The following is a 24,239-nucleotide window of genomic DNA, read 5'->3' on the forward strand; positions in this document are numbered from 1 at the left end:
GGGCAGGGGGGCAGGGAGGGGGGAGGGAGTGGGGAGGGAACTTAGCACACAGGACACCCAGCACTTAGGAGGAGCCCACTATTATACCATGTGGTTAGCGGTGAAACCCAGACTGGCAGGCACCTTCACCAACTAAGCACCTTACAGTCCTTTTTAGTTTAGTTTTTTTTTAAACAAACAAACACCCCAAAACAGAGTTTTAGTGTACAGTCCAGACTAGCTTGGAACTAACTCACTATATAAATCAGGATAGCCTCAAACTTGCCTTTGTGTCTCTGCCTTCCAAGTGCTGAGATTAAAGGTATGAGCTGCCATATCTCACTTGCAAAATATCTTATTCAAAAGCATAAGGGAAAATATAATAGGGGGCTGGAGAGATGGCTCAGTGGGTAAGAGCACTGACTGATTTTCCAGAGGTCCTGAGTTCAAATCCCAGCAACCACATGGTGGCGCACAACCATCTGTAATGAGATCTGACGCCCTCTTCTGGTATGTGTGAAGACAGCTACAGTGTACTTAGACATAATAAATAAATAAATAAATAAATAAATATATTTAAATATATATACGCAAATATATGAAAAAGTATCAACAGGGACAGCATTTTACAGAAACCGCAGAAAGTCTAACCAGATAGAAAAACAAACAGGCCCCACAGCATAAGACCTTACAGAGTAAGTGTGGGTCTTTCATAGTGTATTACTTAGGAGTTCCTGTTGCACACAAAGACATACATGCAGGCAAAAGACCCACATACATAAAATAAAAATAAATATTTTTACAAGGTTGAATGTGTAGAAAAAGACTTATTTTTTGCCAGTTTCAGAAAACTGTCATTAAGTTTATGCTAACATTATTTAAAGGGAAAATATTTAAATACATGTTGATTTCCTGACTTTCTGAAAGTTATCTTTTTCACAGGTAAAAAAGAGGAGGAGAGCCGGGCGTGGTGGCGCACGCCTTTAATCCCAGCACTCGGGAGGCAGAGGCAGGCGGATTTCTGAGTTCGAGGCCAGCCTGGTCTACAAAGTGCGTTCCAGGACAGCCAGGGCTACACAGAGAAACCCTGTCTCGGAAAACCAAAAAAAAAAAAAAAAAAAAAAAAAAAAGAGGAGGAGTCTTGATAGATGCTATAATACTTTTTTTTAAAAAAAAAAAAAAATTAGCAGAACTGGAGATGTAGTTCTGAGGCAGAAGACTTCCAAAGCGTGTATAAGGCTCTAGGTTCAACCCTCAGCACTGGAAAGGTCTTAGTAGATGGCTAATTAACAGTTTTTTCTAGCTGAATTAACACTCTAAATACTATGTATCCAAGCTAGGCATAGTGACAAAAATCTTTAATTCCATCACTTGGGAAGCTGAGTCAGGATGATCACAAGTTCAAGGCTGCCCAGGCAAAACAACAACTTTTATACTAGACAAGACTATAAGCCAGACAGCTCAACACAGAAAAGGGAAAGAGGGAGAAGAAACATCACTCCATGCCTCTCATTAAAGTCATGTGATCAAAGGGATTCTGTGGAGCTCCGGCTCCAACAGTAATGTACAGACCAAAGGCTTCTTTCTCACTCTTATCTAGTACCGTTTTCTTCTATTTAGGAGGTCATAAAGTTGTCCACAGTAGATCTCATAGAAGCTGATCCACACAAAGAGATTCCTTCTTGACTGGGATACTTTCAGCTGCCTGAAGATATCTTTGGCAGCCAGAGCATACAATCCTGGGTTTTGATGAGTTCCTATCATGGTATAGGTTTTCCCCGCACCTGTTTGTCCATATGCAAAGCAAGTGGCACTTCCTCTAGGGGAAGAATAATTAGAATTATTTATAAATATTTAAAGAACGATAATTTACATAGAGAAGTTTAATGACAAGTCAGGAAGAAAAAAGAATCCTGGAAGAATCCTTATTATTCAAACTTAAAAACATCCCCAACCCAAAATATGTTTTCTTAAAGGAATTATTTTACAGAACTGATATACAACATAATACAACAATATGAGAAAATAAGGACTTTGAAGATCACTTGAGCTAGAGTATATATAGCTGTCTGTAGCAGGAAGCAGTGAGTTCAATTCCCAGTATGCGTGCGCACGTGCGCACGCACACGCGCACACACACACACACCAACAAGCACTTACCACATAAGATGCTTTGATGTATTCTAGAGATTTTGTCTCTTTTTTCCTTTGCATCTGTGTTTTACTTTTGTTATTTTGTGACAGCTCTCACTGCAGTACAGGCTAGCCTAGGCCCTTGGAGCTCACCATGTAGACCAAGTTGACCTTGAACTTGTGTCTATTTTCCCACCTCAGTCTTCCAAATGCTTAGAAATTTCAAAGTTCAAGCTAAATACAAACTCTTACATCTTTTATTCTGAAGATATAAAATTAAGCTATTGAGAGTTTTTATTTAGCCAGGAAACAGACACTATTTCCAGGGTAAAAGGAAATTTTGTTGCAAATTTCTCAATGTTTAGTAAATCAAATGAATCTAGAACAGTTTAAGTTTATTAGGTTATAGCATAAATTCCTATTTAATTCAAAAGAGCTACAAAGGCATTCATATATGAATGGAGTTCACAGAATAGAAAACTAGAGGTAAGAGAAGCAATCAATTTGGCTCACCCGTTGAAAATATGCTGAATGAGGGGGTGAGCAGTCTTCAGGTATACATCTTGATTGCTGCATGCCTCACCAAAGACTTCATCAAAATAAAAAACATGCTGAAAAATAAACTTGATTTTTATAGCAATACATGTGCATTTTCACCATCACTATTTTATTAACACATGGGAAAGGCTAAACACATTTCTAAGCAATAGGCAGTAACTGACCGACAAACTCAGAGAAACGAATAACCAGTAACTGTTAAAGGACTGTCCCCTTCTGCTTTCCACCTCCACAGCACATGCTCTTCCACTGAGAACTTTTGTTCTCTCTTAGGGAGGTAAACCGATCAATATAATTGGGTCTGGTGTCTTAGTCAGGGTTTCTATTCCTGCACAAACATCATGACCAAGAAGCAGTTGGGGAGGAAGGGGTTTATTCAGCTTACATTTACACATTACTGTTCATCACTGAAGGAAGTCAGGACTGGAACTCAAGCAGGTCAGGAAGCAGGAGCTGATGCAGAGGCCATGGAGGGATGTTCTTTACTGGCTTGCTTCATTTGGCTTGCTCAGCCTGCTCTCTTATAGAACCTAAGACTGCAAGCCCAAGGATGGTTCCACCCACAAAGGGGCCTTTCCCCCTTGATCACTAATTGAGAAAATGCCTTACAGCTGGATCTTGTGGAGGCATTTCCTCAACTGAAGCTCCTTTCTCTGTGATAACTCCAGCTGTGTCAAGTTGACACAAAACTAGCCAGTACAGTCTGGGAAAGTAAATTAATTCTATAAGGATTATCTTACAGACTTGGCAAGGCCAATCAATTTATATGAAAAGTTGGGTGAATTCTAAGGATCAACTTTTGAATTCTAGGGATCAACTTTCATTCTGAAGGTTCCATAGCTTAACTTGTAGTTGCGTAAACATTCACTGTTAGCTGGTGTGTGTACACTGTAACAGGAGCTTGAAGGAGCCCAAAGGCAAAGAATTATCCCACCCCACTCCTGAAGGTGCTGAGCAGAACTTTAAGAGAAAGGTGAAATAAATGAGTATGCACCCTAACAGCTGTGGTACTGTGCGCCGCCTCAGTGTCTCCTGATAATTTGAGTTGGAGTTATTAAGTGTTTAGCTATAGGGAAAGTCACATTTTTTGTTTTAATGGATCTGTTTGATTATCGTTATTATTTTGAGACATGGTCTTATGTGTCCTAAGTTGACTCGGAAGTTATACAACCAAGGATGCATGACCTTGAACTTCTGCTTCTCCTGCCTCTGCCTCCTAAGTGCTGGAATGACATAAATGTACTGCCCTGCCTGGTTTATGTGGTATTATGGACTAAACCCAGAGTCTCATGAAAGCACTCTACCAACAGAACTGTACGTCAAGCCCTGTTTTTATTCTAACAATAAGTTTTTGAGCAATTTTAGAAAAACTGAACAGAAAGTAGAGTTTCTGTATACCCCTTTCCTCAAGTCCCTTCTAGTAAAGTCTTGTGTAGTAGTGGAGGGAGGATATAATTCAATGGAAACACATTTTTTTCTTCTTGGGAAAGAAAATATGAGATTGGATGTGGTGGTGTGAGAGGTAGAGATGGGAGGAGGGAGAAAGATACAGACAGACAAAGTATAAGCAAAACGTCAAAGAAATAAAGCACAAGGAATTAACTAGTTTCTGTGTAGGAAAACAGCAAACATCCAGCATGACTGAAATACAGGACTCTGGTAAACGGAGGAGTGATAGATACAGTGCTAGAATACAGAGCTAGGATTAAGTGCTAGGAGTCCTGGAAAGAGTCAGAAGAAACAATTCAGAAACAATGAGGATACAGTAAAGAATTTTACAAAGGAGAGGATGATCTAAGCTGTTTCACTGCAAGACTAATCTGAGTTCACAATGAGACTAGATTGTGACTAGAGTCCAGTCACTCATTGGTAAAATGGGAAGGGTCAAATTAGGTGACAACAATGGGAAAACAAAACAAAACAAAACAAAAAGAAAAAGGCAAATGACTGGATATGACAGAAGGGCTACAAACAAAAAAAATCAGGGTAATCTGAGAAAGAGATAAGATCTCATTACACTGGATCTGCAAAGCAATAACTCAAAAGCTGTATTTTTTTGCATAACTTAGAGGTTTACTATGATGGTGACATAACTACCTATACCTGAGTAAGAAAGTTTAGTAAGTTAAAGCTGACTATAGCAGAATGGCAGTTATCACACAATGAGTGAGATTAAGGACCTATCTCCTCCCTCATTTTGAGCCTGCTCTATTTATTCAATTAGATAACTGCATATATAGATCCAGAAAACTGCACTTTGGCAAATTTAATTTGGCTCACTCTTTCCCGGGTTCAATGGCCTTTTATGTACTATTACATTACATTGGAATGGAAATTAGGTCATTTGAGAAGAAACTGAGATCACAGAGCCAAGTTTACCATTTACAAAGTCACCAAACATTGGAATGTTAGAGAATGAATCTAAAGAATGATAAAACAATCTGGCTGGATATGTAGTTCCTTTGGGAGAATGCTTGCTTTGCATGCATAAACCACAAGGCTTCAGTCCCTAACATGGAGTAAAAGCAGGAGTGGTTTGGCTGCCCATGCCTATAATCCCAGCACTTGGGAGGTAGAACCAAGAGGATCAGGAATTCAAGGTCATCTTAGGTACACCACTAGCAGTTCAACACACCCCCGCCCCTCTGTGTGTGTGTGTGTGTGTGTGTGTGTTGGGGATGGTGAGAGTTGTATACATGGAAGTGCCTATACAGAGGCCAGAGGAGGACATCAGCTATGTTCCTCTACCACTCTTGACCTTACTGCCTTGAGTCCGAGTTTCACACTGCCATTTCTAGGTTGGCTGGAATGAACTCCAGGGATCTGGCTGTCACAGCCCCAGTAGGGTTGAGTGTATACAGTCAGGCAGCTTTTGACTCAGGTCCTCATACTCGTCCAGCAAGATGCTCACTCACGGAGTCATCTCCCTGGCTCCCATAGGAAGTGTTTTTAGCATTCATGTTTTTGCTGGTTAATTTTTAATCAGCACACAAAATAATAGTTTTATTATGGCATTTTCAACATATTTTCCTTAAATTAAAAGTTATACTTTAATTATACAATACACAAAGGATTGTGAATGAATTAAATCCAGAGAGAAACAAACTCTTTTTTTTTTTTTTTTTTTTTTTTTGAAACAAACTCTTATGCAGGAGTAGAAACCTGAATTTGCTTCCATGTGAAACCAGTTTGTTACACAGCAGAGGAGCAAACAACACATTGTAGGTAAATTTTTCTGGTGTATGAGAAGTCAGAATCATGTGAAATGTCAACCATATCACTTTTCATTCAAAATATACATTTTTAGTATACACAAAGGGCCATGCAACGATCAGCACGATCTACTTCTAGAACAGATTTACCGTCTCCAGAAGAAACCCCAACACTTGTCTTCAGTGACTCACTCCTCAGCTGTCTGTCAACATCATTTTTAATTATCCTCCTTCCTCTCTCCTTTCCCATCTCTCTGCTTTCATCTCTACTAGGCATCTATGTCTTCATGCCTTCTCCCCTTTTAGTTCTAGCTACCCCATATATAAAAATTAAACACTAACATGTACATATGAGAGACAAGATACACCTCTTGCTTCAACAGCACACATACTAAAACCAGAGAGAGAATATATGTATGCTGCTTGTCTTTCTGAGTCTGGGCTACCACATTAATATATTTTCCAGATCCATTCATTCCCCTGCTTTACAGTTAAATATGAGACCAAAGAAAGTGATCAAAATATACCTATGCAACATCTGTCCTATCTTTATATTTAAAAATATCAATATAAAAATGAGACAATTTAGCCAGGAATGGCTGGGGAGGCAGAGGCAGGTGAAGCTTTTGTTTGTTTGTTTTTGTTTTTGTTTGTTGGCCCTGCTCGCTCTGGCCCAAAGATTTATTTATTATATCTAAGTACATTGTAGCTGTATTCAGACACACCAGAAGAGGGCATCAGATCTCATTATGGACAGTTGTAGCCACCATGTGGTTGCTGACATTTGAACTCAGGACCTCTGGAAGAGCAGTCAGTGCTCTTAATCGCTAAGCCCCTGGGTGGAGCTCTTTAAGTCAAGGCCAGCCTGGTCTACATGGTGAGTTCTTCGACAGCCTGGACTATGTAGAGTTTCTGTCCCAACCAAATTATTGATAACATTTGAAAATACAGAAAACAGGAAGAAAACTAAACTGTAAATTATTGCACTTAGAGACAGCCCCTGTTAACTTTTTGAGTTATACAGTACAATTTTTTATAAATTCAAATAATTGGAACTAAGCCAGGAACAGGGTACGCATACCCAGTTCCAGCACTGGAGACACTGAGGCAAGAGAATCACAAGTTTAAATCAGTACTGGCTGTCTTAAAAATCAACCAACCAGGGCCAGGCATGGTAGCACATATTTTTTAATCTCAGCACTTGGGAGGGAGGGGCAAGCAGATCTCTGTGAGTGTGAGGTCAGTTTGTTCTACATAATGACCTCTAGTCCAGTCAGGGCTACATGATAATATCCTATTTTGTCCCCTACCCACCTTCTGGTAAAGACCTAACCAATGAACCACAAGAAGTGCCTTTCTGGAAAGCATGCATTCCTTTTTGTCTCACGAAATTAAAGACAGCCCTGTCAGGCATGGTGGCACACACCTTTAATCCCAGCACCTGAGGGCAGAGACAGGTGGATCTTGTGAGTTCCAGGTGAGCCTGATGTACACGGTAAGTTCCAAGCCAGCCAGAGCTATATAGTGAGACCATGGCTTAACACCAAAACCAAAATAATCCTGCTGATCCTGTGAATCGTGGAGTTCCCTTTCAAATTTATTTATTTATTTGTTTGTTTGTTTGTTTGTTTTTCGAGACAGGGTTTCTCTGTGTAGCCCTGGCTGTCCTGGAACTCACTCTGTAGATCAGGCTGGCCTTGAACTCAGAAATCCGCCTACCTCTGCCTTCCGAGTGCTGGGATTAAAGGCATGTGCCACCACACCACGCCCGGCTACAATGATGATGTGTACGCATATGTCCAGATGTTCACCCAAGCCAGAAGAGGGTGTTGGATCCCCTGGAACTGGCCTTACAAATAGTTGTGAGGTACCTAACATAGGTGTTAGGACTCAACTCAAATCCTCTGGAAGAACAGTAAGTACTCCTAACCTCTGAGCCAACTCTAGAGCCCTGTAGAAATGTAAAAGACTAGCTAAGCATGGTAGTACTCCCCTGTAATCTTTGAACTTGAGTTGCCAAAGCAAGAGGATCACAAGTGTATAACCTGGGCTTCAGAGGAAATACCACGCCAGCAGACTAAGTAGTGATGCGTTCTCTCAATAAACAAAGGAATGGATGAATGCACCTCTTTTTTAAATTGGAAAGTAGGGTAGAGCTTGGGATGCAGTTCAGTGGTAAAATATTTTCCTAGCACAAATGAGGCTCTGGATTGAATTTCCAGTATTTGGCAGGGATGGAATGTAAAAGTAAAACAAAACAATCAAATGAAACAAAGAAGAAAGAAAAACAAAAAAGAATAATTTAGAAAAAATAATTCATTTTGTTTTTTTGAGTTGTTGTGTTCGCATACAATTTTTAACTGGTATGTGGTGGACATACTTGATTGGAAAAAGATAGGTTATTTAACTACATAGACAAATTTTCAGTTTTACTCCCTGAGCAAGTTTCAAAATAAAAACTAAAGATCTGGGATCACTTTTATTTAGCATCAAGTTCAATACAGACTTCTTTTAAAGAAAGGAAAAAGTGGTATTTTTATATCGTAGAATTGACAAATAAGGACTCTGACCTATGAGAGCAGAGGTCCAAAGTTCAACAGCAGAGAAAATGCCATGGAATCTATGGATAGTCAATAAATATTGATCAATGGCAATGACAAAGGAGTAAGGTTATTGTGTTTGGGGATAATGGAAAAATACAAAAGATAGTATGATGCGTCCTGGAGGGAATTGCTGTGACTGAAGCATCATTAAGGAGGCTTTGGGTAGATGATGATTGGACACAGCTATTACGATGGCTATAGCAACCACGAAACTAACTAGCCTTACAGCTAATTGATCATTTAGACTATCTTCAAAGTAAGTATCTTCCACTGAAACCTAATAGACTGTGCATTGATCAACAATCAATGAAGCTGTTAAAATGATTGGGTTGGCTGTACAGTGCCCTAGTAATATATTGCCCATAGGAAGACTATTGGATTACTCTAGATGCCACTGTGAAACTCAATTTTTGTAAGAACAATGCAAGTTTGAAAGAAGGGGTAAGTTTCAACAATTTGACTTCAGTGTGAAAAGATTTACTGCAATAGAATAATATCGCAGCTGACTAAGTGAATTGCTAGCACAGCCTATTGATCACCACATTTCTCTTGTTCCCAGTCACTGCATTTTGTAACTGAACAAGAGAAAGAGTTAATGTTCAATGAGTGTTTTTAAGGCAGACTAAGAAGGTAGATTCAAAGTAAAGGAGACTCTGGGTTCCGAACTCTGTGTGTACGCATACAACATGTAAGTACACACCTGTGCGTGCAGACGTGAAGGCCAGAGACTGACACTGGGCATCTGTATCACTCGGAATCTCATTCTTTTTGAAACAGGATCTTTCACTAGACCCGAGGTTCATCAATTGGCTAGACTGGCCAAAAAGCCCGTCTGTCTCTTTCCATCTCCAGCGGCTGGGTTACAGCTATCTGCCACAACACACAGCTTGTTACGTGGGGGCTGGAATTTGAACTCAGCTCCTTATGCTTGTGTAGCCAGTTCCCTAGCCCCTAAGACTCCAAACTCTGAACATACTATGATCATATGATTTCCTTTCATTTGTGGAGTTTGTTGCTTCTCTATTAGAAGTAGTGCATGGGTATTTGCTAACTTGGAATAAGTCCTTTTCAACACCAAACTTTTTTTGTAGTTTAAATTTTTTATGTATCTGAGCGGTATTTAATTAAACCCTTCTAAGTTAAATGTGAAAATATGTTATCCATAATTAAATAGAAGAGTCATACTCACCCAAGACCTAGGCATACTGGTATATGCCTGTGACAGCACTCACGATGCTCAATCAGAAAAGTCATGAATTCAAGGCCAGTTTGAGCTACAGCAAGTTCCAGTTCAGCCTGGACTACAGTCATACCTTGCCTTAAAACTCACACTCAGCAGAGTGATAAATTGGCATTCCCTGCTGAGCATGGAAAGCACATGTCTGTGATCCCGGTACTTGGGAGAAAGAGGCAGGAGGACAGCTGCAAGTTCAAGTCTAGCCTGGTATGCCTAACAAATTCCAGGACAATCAGGGCTACATAGTGAAGTTAAAAAAAAAAAAAAAANAGCCGGGCGTGGTGGTGCACGCCTTTAATCCCAGCACTCGGGAGGCAGAGGCAGGCGGATTTCTGAGTTCGAGGCCAGCCTGGTCTACAGAGTGAGTTCCAGGACAGCCAGGGCTACACAGAGAAACCTTGTCTTGAAAAAAACAAACAAACAAAAAAAGTTCAGTTGACATATGCCTTTAATTCTAGGGGAGGAAGAGGCAGGTAGATTTTTGTGCATTAAGGCCAGCCTGGGCTAAACAGCAAGTTCTAGTCCAGTCAAGGCTATATAGTGATATTCTGACTCAAAAGCAAACAGGCAGCTCACACCTTTAATCACAGAATTCAGGAGGCAGAGGCTGGCAGACCTCTGAACCTAAGGCCCACCTGGTTTACAGAGCGAGTTCCAGGACAGTCAGAGCTACACAGAGAGAACACTCTGTCTCAAACAAAACCCCCAAAACATTCATATTCCAAAATGCAGGGGGAAAAGGAGACCAGGCATATAACCATCAGTCTCAACAACTGGTCACCAATAACTACTGCTCAAATTCTTTTTATTCTCTCATCTGTACCCTTGATTTTACTAATTCACATAAACATGCTAAGTGAATATATGGTAGAGCTTCATTGCATAAAGCAGGAATTATGGTTTTCTAACAATGTATATCATAATCCCACTACACTTTTAAAGAATGAATGAGCGAGGTATCAATAGCTTAGAATAAAAATCGAGAGTTGGGCTCAGTGGCACATGCCATTAGTCCCAGCATTCGGGGGGCAGAGATAGTTGGATCTCTTTTAGTTCTAGCAAGGGTGAGATCCTATCTCAAAATAAATAATCATTCAAGCAAGCAAACAAAGAACCATAAAATATGATTATATGAACCAGAAACTGGATTTTAGAACCACAATTTAAACATAAAGTAAGAAACTGACACACCTGATAATATTAGTTTGAGACAGCAAGTGAACAGTCCTACCTGAAGAATATACTGAGTAAGGTCAACTGCTTCTTTTTTCTCATGTACGAGCAGGGTTTCTTTATCTTCTACAGTGATAATATTAACTTCTCCACGACGTACTTCCCTTACACCTAAAGGCCGTTTTCGAACACAAACTCTGATTTTCTCCATTTCAGTCCAAGGATTCTCTGAGGTGATCTGCCTGATATATGTTTACAAATAGACTTTAATTTTTAAGAAAAAGGATTTAATTACTTAAATGGTCAAAGTGTCAGTACATTTTGAGTATCTTTAATATACTTGGGGTTTTTTAATATAATTGTGTTTTTTGTTTGTTTGGTTTGTTGGTTTTGTTTTGAGATAGGGTTTCACTTTGTAGCTCAAACTGGTATAGAACTTGCTATGTAGCTCAGGCTGGCCCTGACTTTTTACCCTAGCTTCCGGAGTGCTGGGACTATAGGTATGTACCATCAAACCCAAATTCTGGGACAGGACTCACTATTGTAGTGAAGGCTAGACTGTAGTGCCTCTTGGCTCTACCTCCCATGTGCTGGGATTACAGGCCTATGCCACCTATATGCCATGCAAATAATTCCACAATAACGGTCAGCAATGAGAAAGTTTTTACTAGCTAACCTCTGGTTTCATCTCTGACCTACACCACCTTATCCTCTGCCCTATCAAAGAGGAGGGGGAGGAGGAGGAGGAAGAGGAAGAGGTAGAGAAGGAGGAGAAGAGAAGAAAAAGGAGGATGGAAAGGTGGAAGGAAGGAAGGAAGGAAGGAAGGAAGGAAGGAAGGAAGGAAGGAAGGAAAGAAGGAAAGAAGGAAGGAGGCGGCAGCTAGAAACCAAATCTCAGTTATTTTAGCTTTGAGATGTGTGTGTTTGGCTCCTAGTGCTCTTTGTGGCCCCTGAACTCCAGTTGTTTGGTCACCAAAATCTACCTATATTCTGCTACTAAGACACCAAGGCCTTTCCAAAATTCAAATCCATATATCTTTTGTTCCCTTTCAATTCAATTCTTGCACACTTAACATTTTTCTTGATTATTAATCAAAATTCTTGTTTGAAGAATGCTTGACTGTTTTGAGACAGAGTCTCTTGTAAATCAGGCTGGGGTCACAGGTATATTCCATCAGACCAGTTTATCTGATGCTAGGGAGTAAATCCAAGGTTTGGGGCATGTTAAATAAGCACTCTACCAACTGAATGACATCCCCAGACCCTACATCCCTTTCTCTTTGAATCCTATTGGATTGAAACTAAGTGTTTCAAATTAGGTGGGAGGTTTCAGTGTACTTTACCTCCTATACCTCACAGATACGCTCAGCCCCTCCCTGAGTCTTGTTACTTCTTTCTTGTGTATGTGCACTTATGTGTGCAGAGGCCAGGGGACATTAGGTGTGGTTCTCCTCAGGACAGGACTGCCTTGTTTTCTGAGACAGAATTTTTTACTGGAATCTAGGGCAAGCATCAGAGATCCACTGTCTACCTTCTCAGTGCTGGAATTACAAGCACACATTACTGCACTGGCTTCTTGTGTGTGTATGTGTGTGTGTGTGTGTGTGTGTGTGTGTATGCTGGGGATTGAATTCGTCCTTTTGTTTACACGGCAAACATTTTATTGACTGCACTATCTCCCCAGCTCCACTTACTTCTTTATTGCTTCTCCCCGATATGAGTTTATTCATTCCTTAGAATATAACCATATATTTCTTCTCAGAGCCATTCTATGACTGATCCTGTCCACTCCTGGCTCAGTCTCCTATTCGGTGCAGTCTTTCACTGGTCTCAGTGAGTTATTCAACCCCCATCGCCTTCCACAAGCTTTACCTGCTGAGACTTGTGTGGTATATCTAAGAACCAACCACTTACATAGAAACTTCTCTAAATTAGGTTTAAAAGAAAACATCCATTTCACACTGAAAGTAAGACTTTTGAATGCAGGCTACTTTGCTCAGGGTTAACTAAGTCTGGTCTGTGTAAAGAATAAATTAGCAATAAATCGCCTCTCCTTTACACTTGAACATGTATTTCACAGTCCCTTAAAAATTTAATAGCAGATATACAAAATTTGCAAAAACTTTAATACAAAATTAAATACTGATATAACTGTTTCAAATAAATTCTGATTTTCTGAGCCTTCTAAGTGGCTGGAAAATTATTTTTTGCCAGGATCTAAATTAGTTTTTATAACAAACAAACAAACTTTTCAATATTCACAGTGCATGGTCTTAAGCATCTAGAAGCACATCTGATTATTTCGGTTAGCACACGACCTAATGCCCCATCTGAGGCATGGCACTCGGTGACAAGCCCGGGAGGATTTGGTGTTCCCTTCTTTTGCATATGCACTTAATTTTTCACAAGAAAAAAAATAGAGTATTTTAACTTATTATTTTGGAATCTAGTCTACCTTTTGATTTCATATTATTATCTGATCCTTTATAAAATCTACTTTTTAATGTTTTATTCTCATTTGAACAAGGGTGTTGGGTCAAAATCTTTAGATGTTTAGTATTTTTTATTAGATATTTTCTTTACTTACATTTCAAATGCTATCCGAAAGTCCCGATAGCCTCCCCGCAGATGTTTAGTATTAACACCAAACCATAGGAAGCTATTCAAAGAGGACAGAAAATGCTTAGTCCTTTTCATTTTTATTTGTGAGGCTCTGAGACGAGGTTTTGCATTGTTTCTTGAGTATCCACAGTGCTAGGAATACCCCTGTACTGCTATCCCCAGCCAGTCATTTTTAGAGTTGTACAGGGATTCCAGGATGAGTCTCATGGACAAAAGGCCTGTGGTTTGAATTTTTAAGTTCAAAAGGCAAAGAGGAAAGTGTGTTCTTTTCCTAGTGGGTACTTTTTGGTTCGTCTGTTTTTGAGACAGGGCATTTCTCTGTGGTTCTCTGTGGCTTGAGCTCATCAGCCTCTTGTCTGTCTTGTCTGCATGCTGGGTTTGCATGTACCGCCATGCCTGACACAAATGATTATGTTTGTCTGTCATCTCTTACCTTGTCCCTAACATCTAAGCCTCCAGATATCTTATCTTCATACCTAGAGTCAGACGTCATAGCTATTACTTCATATTGTAAAGTAAATGTAATGGCAACGTCTAAATTAAAATATTCATTCTAAGTCATGATGTGTTAAGCACTGAAAAGCAGTATTTTTAATAAATAATTGTAATTTATATTTTATGTGTTGTTCAATAAAAAACTAAAGTAGTGAAAAAAAGAAAGTTTGCTTTTACCGTTCATATTTACAATCTACAATTCAAGATTTATTTTATGTATGTGACTACACTGTATCTGTACAGATGGTTGTGAGCCTTCATGTGGTTGTTGGGAATTGAATTTTTAGGAGCTCTGCTCACTCCAGTCCACCCCACTTGCTCCGGTTGGCCCTGCTCACTCTGGTCAACTCCACTAACTCAGTCCCTGCTTGCTCTGGTCCAAAGATTTATTTACTATTATACATAAGTACACTGCAGCTGTCTTCAGATGCACCAGAAGAGGGTGTCAGATCTCCTTACAGGTGGTTGTGAGCCACCATGTGGTTACTGGGATTTGAACTCAGGACCTTTGGAAGAGCAGTCAGTGCTCTTACCTGCTGAGCCATCTCGCCAGCCCCACAATCTACAATTAAAAGAAGAAGAATAGTTCTAAATTCTCTGTTCTATGCTAGAACAAGTATTTCACATGACTACTGGTACTTTCACCTAATCCCAGCACTGAGGAGGCAGAGGCAGTCAGATCTCTGTGCATTCAAAGCCCATCTAGTCTACAAAGTGAGTTTCAAGACAGCCAAAGCTGAGCGGGCGTGGTAGTGCATGCCTTTAATCACAGCACTCGGGAGGCAGAAGCAGGCGGATTTCTGAGTTCAAGGCCAGCCTGGTCTACAAAGTGAGTTCCAGGACAGCCAGGATTATACAGAGAAACCCTGTCTCCAAAAACTAAAAAACCAATAAAACAAAAAACAGCCAAAGCTATTCAGAGGAACTCTGTCTCTAAAAACAAAAACAACAACAAAAAAACCCCCAACCAAATGTGTGTGTGTGTATGGGTGTGTGTGTGTGTGTGTGGTGTGTGTGGTGTGTCTGTGTGTGTGTGTGTGTGGTGTGGTGTGGTGTGTGTGTGTGTGTCTTTCTTAGTAATGTAACAAGTGATATATTTGAAAGGAACATATTTTCTACTCTATCACTCAGCATTGGGTATTATTCAGTATTTCACCTCTCAAGGATCTTATTTAAAATCCTATCTAGAAGCACTAGGTGAAAATAGCTTACTGCCATTCTGACTCACACCCTCTAATTGCCATCAAAAGGTCTTACTCTTTGTAATCACCAAAAAAGTCATATGTTTTTTCAGGGCTGGATTTAAAAAAAAAACAAAAAACAAAAAAAACAAACCTGCAGCCAGAATCAGGCTCCTGCTTCAATGTATGCAGATGACCTAACTGTTCGAAAAACCACTCAATTTAACTACCTGCTCTCTGGCCTTAAGTAGCTCTAGATCTTCTGGCTGGTATGAATTTGAAAGCTTTAAAAAAAAAAATCCCGTAAATGGTGTGATTCTTTTTCCACTGCAGAAAGCAGGTTAACTACTCTGCTTTCTTGAGTACACTAAGCTATCAAGTTACACTCTAGGAAATATAGCAACAGGTCTGCTAGAGGACTACAGTAGACCCTGGTAAGTAGCAGCTGTTTGATATACATGAACAATGTACATCGGCTTTTTGTCATCTGGAAAATTCCAGTTCCTTATAAATTTGCTTCTATCCACTTATTGAGATGATTAAGGCAAAACTTGCTAACTACCATCCACATGTTATAGCCACTTAGTAAGAATTTGGAGTATTCCTATAGGTGCAACAACATTATGAACTAACCAGTACCCCAGAGCTCTTGACTCTAGCTGCATATGTATCAAAAGATGGCCTAGTCGGCCATCACTGGAAAGAGAGGCCCCAGTACAAACTTTATATGCCCCAGTACAGGGGAACGCCAGGGCCAAAAAGTGGGAGTGGGTGGGTAGGGGGGTGGGGGGAGGGTATGGGGACTTTTGGGATAGCATTGGAAATGTAAATGAGGAAAATACGTAATTAAAAAAAGAATTTGGAGTATTTGCACTCCTCTGGTCACGAAGAAGCAATCTGTCTTTGCCTTATGCTGTCTTCCCCTATTTCTCCCAAAATATAAAATTAAAGTATTACCTGACACAAGAATGAGGAATTCCATAGTTATACCCTGACACATGAGAGACTCTTTGAATCACGGGAATATCACAATTTCCCAGTTGTGGAGAAAAGTAATTTGATGAAAACAACGGAGTGTTGGCTTCCGTTTGCATGTAAGCATCAGCAGCAGAGGCATCCGGGGCTCTTATTTTTGTCTGGTACTGGGAATCATCTGGTAGCATGTGTTCCAGCACTTTCAGGTAAGTGGACTTCTGCTCATCTACAGAGAAGTTGGATAAACTGCCTGTTTCATTGTTGGCCATTGTATCTTTGCTGGCAGAAGGAGAATCAAAATGCAGTTGTCTTCGGGGCCCAGATCTGAACTCCCGAGGCTTGGTGTACAGGCTGCTTGCCTGAAGAGGATGCTCTGGGCTACTGAGGGCTTTATCTTCCTCCTGCATAATCTTAATGATTTTGATAAGCTGAAAAAGACGTTTGCGGTCATTCATGTCATGGACTCCCAATCTGGAGTAGTCCTTCATTGTAACCTTGGCTAATTCATCGATTTTTTGAAGGCCAAGCGCAGTAAAATGAGGATAATACTGTGCAAGCTCAGCCTCACAAAGACACTCATATAACCAGGATGCCATTTCCTGACCAGGTTTATATGAATCCTGAGGAAAAAAAAGAGAAAAAGGAGTCATCCATAAACAGATAGAAACAGATCAAATTCCTTTACAAGCTAAACAAGACAAATATGCAGAAAAACTGTTATAATCTCAAGTTTCCTAGGTATTTTTCTTCTGAAATGGATAAACAGCATAGTTTATAAGCAAAGCTGGTTTTATATAGAGCATATGAACTAACAGTTGTGATTCATTCATCTGTTTAATAAAAAGGTTTCCTAATTATATATTTAAATAAATATATGGACACACAGACATAACATAGACCACTTACTTACTGCTTGGCAGTTTCTTCTAACTTTGCAGTATTGTATCTGCTTAACACATGTAATACACTGCGGAAACTTTGTTCCCAGCCACTGATTGTAGCAGGACTAATTTTAGATGTTCCACTTAAGGGCAAGGCATGTTGCACACCTGCTTCCTATGATTAATGAACAAAGGCTAAGAAGTCTTTCAGAACAGACAGCAGAATAAAATAGCAACCTCAAAGATTATAAATGAACACAGTTCAGAGAAAAATGCCTTTTTAATCTGCTGTGTCCTGGTAAGACAGAAGTAAAAACAACCAATTCAGAATCAACTCATTCAGTATTTTAGATAATTCTAAAAGGTGGTCACAGATGTCTACCCGAACAAAATATCAATCAAATAATTTCCCTAGAAAATTAATACTACAGATGCAAATTTGAATGACTTTCATTAAAACACTAGGAATTTAATTAAACACTAACAGGTGATGAGGTAATTAATACAAAATCTTTGTCTATTACAGTCAGAATTCTGAGTAGGTCTCCATTACTCCTATTAATCAAGTTCAAGTTCCTAAGGATATTAAAAAGAACTTAAATTGTACTTTAAACTATTTCATCAATATCTTTATTCTTGTGAGTGTGTGACTGTAGTGCCCTCTGAGGCTAGAAAACAGTGTTCTATCCCCCTGGAGCTGAGGTGCTAGCACCTAAACATGAGTCCTCTGGAAAAACAGTACATACTATTAACCACTGAGTGGTCTCCCCAGCCCTCTGCTTATTTGTTTGTACAGCCTGTATAGCCTAGCCTGGTCTGGCATTGACTCTGCAGTTCAGATTGGCCTCAAGCTTGTGTAATCTTACTGCCTTGACTTCCCAATCACTAGGATTACAAGCATGAGCTACCATGCCTAGCTTTTTAAAAAGAATTTCAAAATTATTGTTTACTTATTTTATGTGGATGAGTGTTTTGTCAGCATGTATGTCACGTCATGTATTCTAACATGCCCACAGAGGCTAAAAAAGAGCAATGGATCTCTACTGAAGTTATAGACTAGAGTTGTGAACTGCCATGTGGGTGCTTAGAATTGAACCCCGATTCTTTTGAAGAGTAGCCAGTGCTCTTAATCACTGGGTCATCGCTCTAGCCCCTTATATTCTCTTTTTCAAAATGGTTTGATCCTTCAGAGTTTTCAAAACTCAATTAATTATTGAAAAATTGCTTTCATTTTAATTTATTTTTGTTCTGAGAGAGAGACAGACAGAGACAGAGACTCTGTGTGTGTGTGTATGTGTGTGAACGACAGGAAAACAAGGACAACCAAGGAGCTTTGAATAATTAGGCAAAACAAAAGACCAAAGGGTCCAAGTAACACTCCCTATCCTGACTCTGACATCTGTTAGTAGTAGGTTTCCCCTCTGCAAAATTGTTACAGTTCTTCCATCAAGGGTAGAGTCTCTTCCTTTAGCATCTAGAATGGCCTTCTAACTTCTTCTTCTTCTTTTTTTTTTTTTTTTTTTTTTTTTTTTTGGTTTTTCGAGACAGGGTTTCTCTGTGTAGCCCTGGCTGTCCTGGAACTCACTTTGTAGACCNCTCTGCCTCCCGAGTGCTGGGATTGAAGGCATGCACCACCACGCTCGGCTTCCTTCTAACTTCTTCTGGGTAATAGAATACAGTGAAATAGACTGCCATGAAAGGCTGGAGAGCCACCTTAGCTTCTACTGCTGTGAGAATTCTTCTACTGCCATGTTAAGAAGTCTAGCCAATAGCCGGAGGATCATGCACTACCACTACTACTTTGATGGCCAAAAGACCCAGATGTGCAAGAGAAGTCATCCTAAGACTATCCAACTGGAAGGCTGCCATAAGAGCTGTGGTTCCCAACCTTCCTAATGCTGCCACCCTTTAATACAGTTCCTTATGGAATGGTGACCATGAAATTATTTTTATTGCCACATAACTAATTTTGCTACTGTCCTGAATTGTAATGTAAATATCTGTGTTTTCCAATGATCTTAGGTGACCCATGTGAAAGGGGCTGAGAACCCCAGAGATTGAGAGCCACTGCACTGGACAGTTATAGCCATAGGAATGACTACGGGTGAGATCAAGTGAAGAACTACTAAGCTTGGTCCAAATCACTGACACTCAGAGCTTTGCGCAAATTAAAGGACAATTGTTTTGAGCTACCAAGTTTGGGGCTAGATTGTTACATAACAGTAACTACAATTTCACTTCTGAAACTTTGTCCTTTGTTAAGATTTTGGAGCTATTTTAGGTTCACAGAAAAACTTAGTAGTAAGTTACAGAAATCTGCCAAATATCTAGTCTCACACATGTACTCTTTTCTCCACTAATGGACCTACACTGATAAAAGATCATTACCCAAAGCCTACAGCATAGTTAGATTTCTTATCTAGTGTTAGAGAACTTGTGAATTTGAATAAACAATTCATGTATTTTCTATGTGAATAACACATGGAAGTCTGATTGCCCCAAAACTCCTGTGCTCTGTCTCCTCATCCTTCCCACTCACCGACTTCATGGTAACTAATGATCTCTTTGTCTGAGGCAGATGGAGAGTGGGGCAGGGGTCACTGTGTAGCCCTGGCTGTCCTGGAACCCACAATTGTAGATTAAGTTGACCTCCAATTCACAGAGATCTGCCTGCCAAGGCCTCCTCAGGTGTTGGAATTAAAGGCATGTATCTTTGTTCTGCCTCCACAGATCCTCCTTCTCCAGAATATCATATCACTGGAAGCATGTGGCATGTCAGCTTTTAGACTGGCCTTTGCATATCATAATTTAGATTTCCTCCAAGTCTTTTTATGGCTTGTTAGCTTGTTTCTTTTCACTGCTAAAACCCATTCCACATGTGAGTGTGTCCTGGCTTATTTATGTTCACTTAATGAAGGACATTTTGGATGCTTATTATTTGGGTAATTAAGAATAAAGCTTCTAAAAATACCAATGCAGTTTTCATGTGGACATACTTTTCAACTCCGTTATGTAATGTCAAGGTGCATAATTACTGGATTGTATGATAAGACGTGTAGTTTTATAATAAACTGCCAAGCTACCTTTTAAGCTGGCTGTACTATTTTCATTCTTACCAGCAATGAAGAATGCCAGGTCCTTCTCATCACTTGTCGCTGTGTGTGTGCTACACCCATCTTTTCAAGACAGATCAAGAGCTTTTCCCCAAAATGAGATTTTCATTTCTAGATGTAGGGTTTTGGGGTTGGTTTTCTTTTTTTTTTTTTTTTTTTTTCTATTACTTTACCTCCAAACATCTTACATAGTAGCAAAACTAAAATGACCAATCCCTTTATTACTGGCTTTTCCCTTACCTAGAATACCTGTCTTTATTAGAAAGACACTGTGTTTTTCTACCATGAACGAGATGGCCCCTACCAGGGAATACATGGTGTATTTGAAAACTTCTGACACCATAACAACATCTAGTATTTCTTTCCTGAGCATTAGTATAATACACCCCAGACACTGCTCTGGGCAGTGTAGTTGTTCATTATCACACAACCCTACAAAGGAGGCATACGTGTGCAACAAGCTACAATCACTTAGTGTGCTTCCAGAAGATCACTGTTTTTCCACTTTGCATTAGGATGCCACAGAAGCTGGGCATCTAAAATCCCAACACTGAGCCTAGGGGAATCACTGCAAGCTCAAGGCCAGCCTGGGCTATGAGACCCTGTTTTTTCTTTGTTTAAAGATATTTGGGGCCTGGGGAAGACAGCTCAGTCAGTAAAGCATCTTCTCACGTACAAACATGAAGAAAAGGCAGGCATGGTGGTGTGTGACTGTGGTGCTGGGCAGGTGCAAATAGGAGGCTCTGGCCAGCCAGACTGCCTGAGTCTGAAAGTTCCAGAAAGATCCTATGCCAGATTCAAGAAAAGCTCGCTCGCTCTCTCTCTTCTCTCCTCTCTCTCTCTCTCTTTCCTCTCTCTCTCTCTCTCTCTCTCTCTCACACACACACACACACACACACACACACACACACACACACACAAAGGCGGAGAGCAACTAAGAGATCCGCTCATTATCACCTTCATGGGTATGTGTACCTCCCTCCACCCCTCAAAGATAAGTGGGGTGGGTTGGTAGTGTAGACCTGTAGTCCAAGCACTTAAACAGAGAGAGGGCTGCAATGAATTTGAGGTCAGCCCTAGCAACAGAGCTATATACAAAGTTTGAAGTTGGTTTGGAGTATAAAATAACACCTTGCTTCAAGACCCTGGAGAGGAAAAAAAGGCAACAGAATCCCTAAATTCTTCTGACTGAATAAAGAAATACCAGTAAAGGTTGAGGGATGGGGCTCAGTTTATATCATCCTTGACTAACATGCATAAAAAAAGCCCCTAGGTTTGCTCCCAAGCACTGCAAAACTCTAGGCCTGGTAACTAGACCTGTAATCCTAACACTTGGGAGATAAACAGAGGCAGATTAGAAGTTCAAAATATTCTTGGTTAGTGAGCAAGTCTGAGGCCCATCTGAGTGACAGACAAACAAACCCAGCATAATGGCTAGGACACATTCAATGTTCCATGTTTAATAAGTGTTGGCAGTTATTACCATTGCTATTATTACTTCTGTATTTCTCCTACTTTATCCACCTAGCATTTAAGAATAGAATAGAACTTATTCTACCTTCAGTGTTTTGATTTAAGTAAATACTAAGCAGCTGCACTCTCTACTTGGCTCAGCTAATCCATGGGAACAGACTGTTAGTGCTATGTCCAGGCGGCGTAAGATTCTGTATTTTGCACATCAATTCCCTTGGTGCCATAGCAAACATTTCTCAGTTCAAATCTGATAATCACAGCCTCTACTGCATTCCCAATAAGTAAATGAGACTAAACCATTTATTTTGAAACACTTGTATAACCTATAATATCATGGGAAGAGAAAGATATAATAATTTTAAAACAGCAGTAATTTGAATATGTAGATTAAAGTAGCCATGGAAGTTCTTCTAGCACAGCTGCAGCCATCCCACTTTTTTTTTTTTTTGCCATCCCACTTTTTTTTTTCCCCCCCGAGACTGGGTTTCTCTGTATAGCCCTGGCTGTCCTGGAACTCACTCTGAGAACCAGGCTGGCCTTGAACTCAGAAATCCGCCTGCCTCTGCCTCCCAAGTGCTGGGATTAAAGGCGTGTGCCACCACCGCCCGGCGCCATCCCACTTTTATGAGCATTACAGTTAGCCTACGTTCTGTTGTTTTCAAATTTAACATGCTTCTCTGTAATTGTATTCCATTTTACAAAAGTTCATCCCTTCTTTAACACCTGAAACAAACATCAGAATTACTCCTGCAACTTTAAGCAAAAACATTTGAACTCTACCACTGAGCCACAAAACAAAATAAAAAACAAACAAACAAAATAACCTTCCAGATTTGGGGGATAGATGCATTGAAAGTTTTACTCAGATGACAATTTTACTTACTGATCTATCTCTGTCAAACAGTCCAAGGTAAAGGCTGCGGAGGGACATCAGTGGTGGAGTGCATGCTTAGTATGAGCAAGGCGCTAGGCTCTGGAGCTACTGTTCAGAGGTTAGCAGTGATTGCTCTTCAGGCAATGGGGTTTAGATCCCAGGACCCACATAACAAACTGGGCAACCTTCAAATGCCAATATTTTCAATTCTGAGGCATCTGATGTCCTCTACTGGTGTCTGCTCATCACAAGTATATGCACACATACAAATAGTACACATATAATATGTGTACATAGAAGTCGGCCATTACATAGCAAGAAGTGTTAGCTGCTGTCTTTCCTATTGTGATTTGTACATATCACTCACACAATGAATAAATAGATATAAAAATAAAGTTTTAAGCCAGGACTAGTGGTACATACCTTTAATCCCAGCTCTCAGGAGGCAGAAGCAGGCAGATCTCTGTGAATTCAAGTCCAGCCTGGTTTACAAAGTAAGACAGCCAGGGCTACAATAGAGAAACCCTGTCTCTAAAAACTAAGATAAAATAAATACATAAATAGATAAATTTTGTAGGCAAATTCACTATCCAGCAACTACCCACTACCTAGCTCTAGAAGCATCCCACAGCTACTGTGTATAAATGTAAAATTACAGAAGTACAAAGTCATTATACACTATTGGTAAGAGCAAAGCAATGAAGACTAGCTAAATTACAGTTGTCTTTCAAGTGTAATAATACTATGAAGCAATTACAAAACTTAACTCTCCAATAATTATTGAAGAAAGAAAAAGCTTTTCAATATATTGCTAAGTACAGTCTAGTTCATACAGGCATCATTTGTTAAAGAGAAAGTTAACTGATCCAAAATGGAACTCTATCTTTGCTTATCAGGCATAAGATATCCTTGGTAGATTGCGCAAGTAATGACAGTAGTCTCTTACAGGAAGGGGAATGGGTAGTACTAGTGGATAAGCAAAAGAAGTAGACTATTACATGGCAATAATGCTGGTAGTTACTTTCTTTCCTATTGTGACTTGTATTTCACTGATGTCTCCATTATCGAAGCAAGACCTAGTGTTATGCTTGTGTTTAAATTTGAAACTGATCAACCATTTACAATTTTTATGTATATTACTATTTTACCTATATGTGCATCTGTACATCATGTGTGTGTGCCTGATGCTCTCAGAGGTCACAAAATGTCATTGGATCCCCTAGAACTGGAGTTACATGTGCTACCAAGGAGTTACTGAGATACCATGTGGGTGCTGGGAATTGAACCTGGGACTTCCCAAGAGCAGCAAATGCTCTTTAATCGCAGAGCTATCTCTCCAGCTCCATGACCCTATAATTAATTTTTTAAAAAGCATATTTCACAGCTGGATAGACAGCTCAGTGGATAAAGTTTTGATGTATAAGCATGAAGACTTAAGTTTGGATCTCCAACACCCACATAAAAACAAGGTTATGCCAGGCAGTGGTGGCACACATCTTTAATCCCAACACTCAAAGATGCAGAAGCAAGTGAATTTCTGTAGGTTTGAGACCAGCTGGTCTACAGAGTGAATTCCAGGTAAGCTAAAGCTATACATAGAGAAACCCTGTCTCAGCCGGCTGTGGTGGCGCACGCCTTTAATCCCAGCACTCGGGAGGCAGAGGCAGGCGGATGTCTGAGTTCGAGGCCAGCCTGGTCTACAAAGTGAGTGCCAGGACAGCCAGGGCTAC

At 40.0% G+C, this 24,239-nt stretch overlaps 1 protein-coding gene across 1 annotated transcript in view; it reads right to left on the reverse strand.

Moving 5' to 3' along the window:
• Kif24 (kinesin family member 24) overlaps positions 1-24,239 on the reverse strand; it is a 71,485-nt gene that overhangs the window by 20,362 nt on the left and 26,884 nt on the right. The window contains exons 2-5 of the mRNA XM_021160365.2: positions 16,151-16,788; positions 10,954-11,137; positions 2,626-2,723; positions 1,583-1,798 (exon numbers count right to left, since the gene is read on the reverse strand). Of these exons, the coding sequence (XP_021016024.1) occupies positions 1,583-1,798; positions 2,626-2,723; positions 10,954-11,137; positions 16,151-16,764 (1,112 nt within the window). The 5' untranslated portion in view covers positions 16,765-16,788. The remainder of the gene's footprint in view (positions 1-1,582; positions 1,799-2,625; positions 2,724-10,953; positions 11,138-16,150; positions 16,789-24,239) is intronic.

The sequence above is a fragment of the Mus caroli genome, chromosome 4 (assembly GCF_900094665.2).
Source record: "Mus caroli chromosome 4, CAROLI_EIJ_v1.1, whole genome shotgun sequence".
Lineage (NCBI taxonomy): Eukaryota > Metazoa > Chordata > Mammalia > Rodentia > Muridae > Mus > Mus caroli.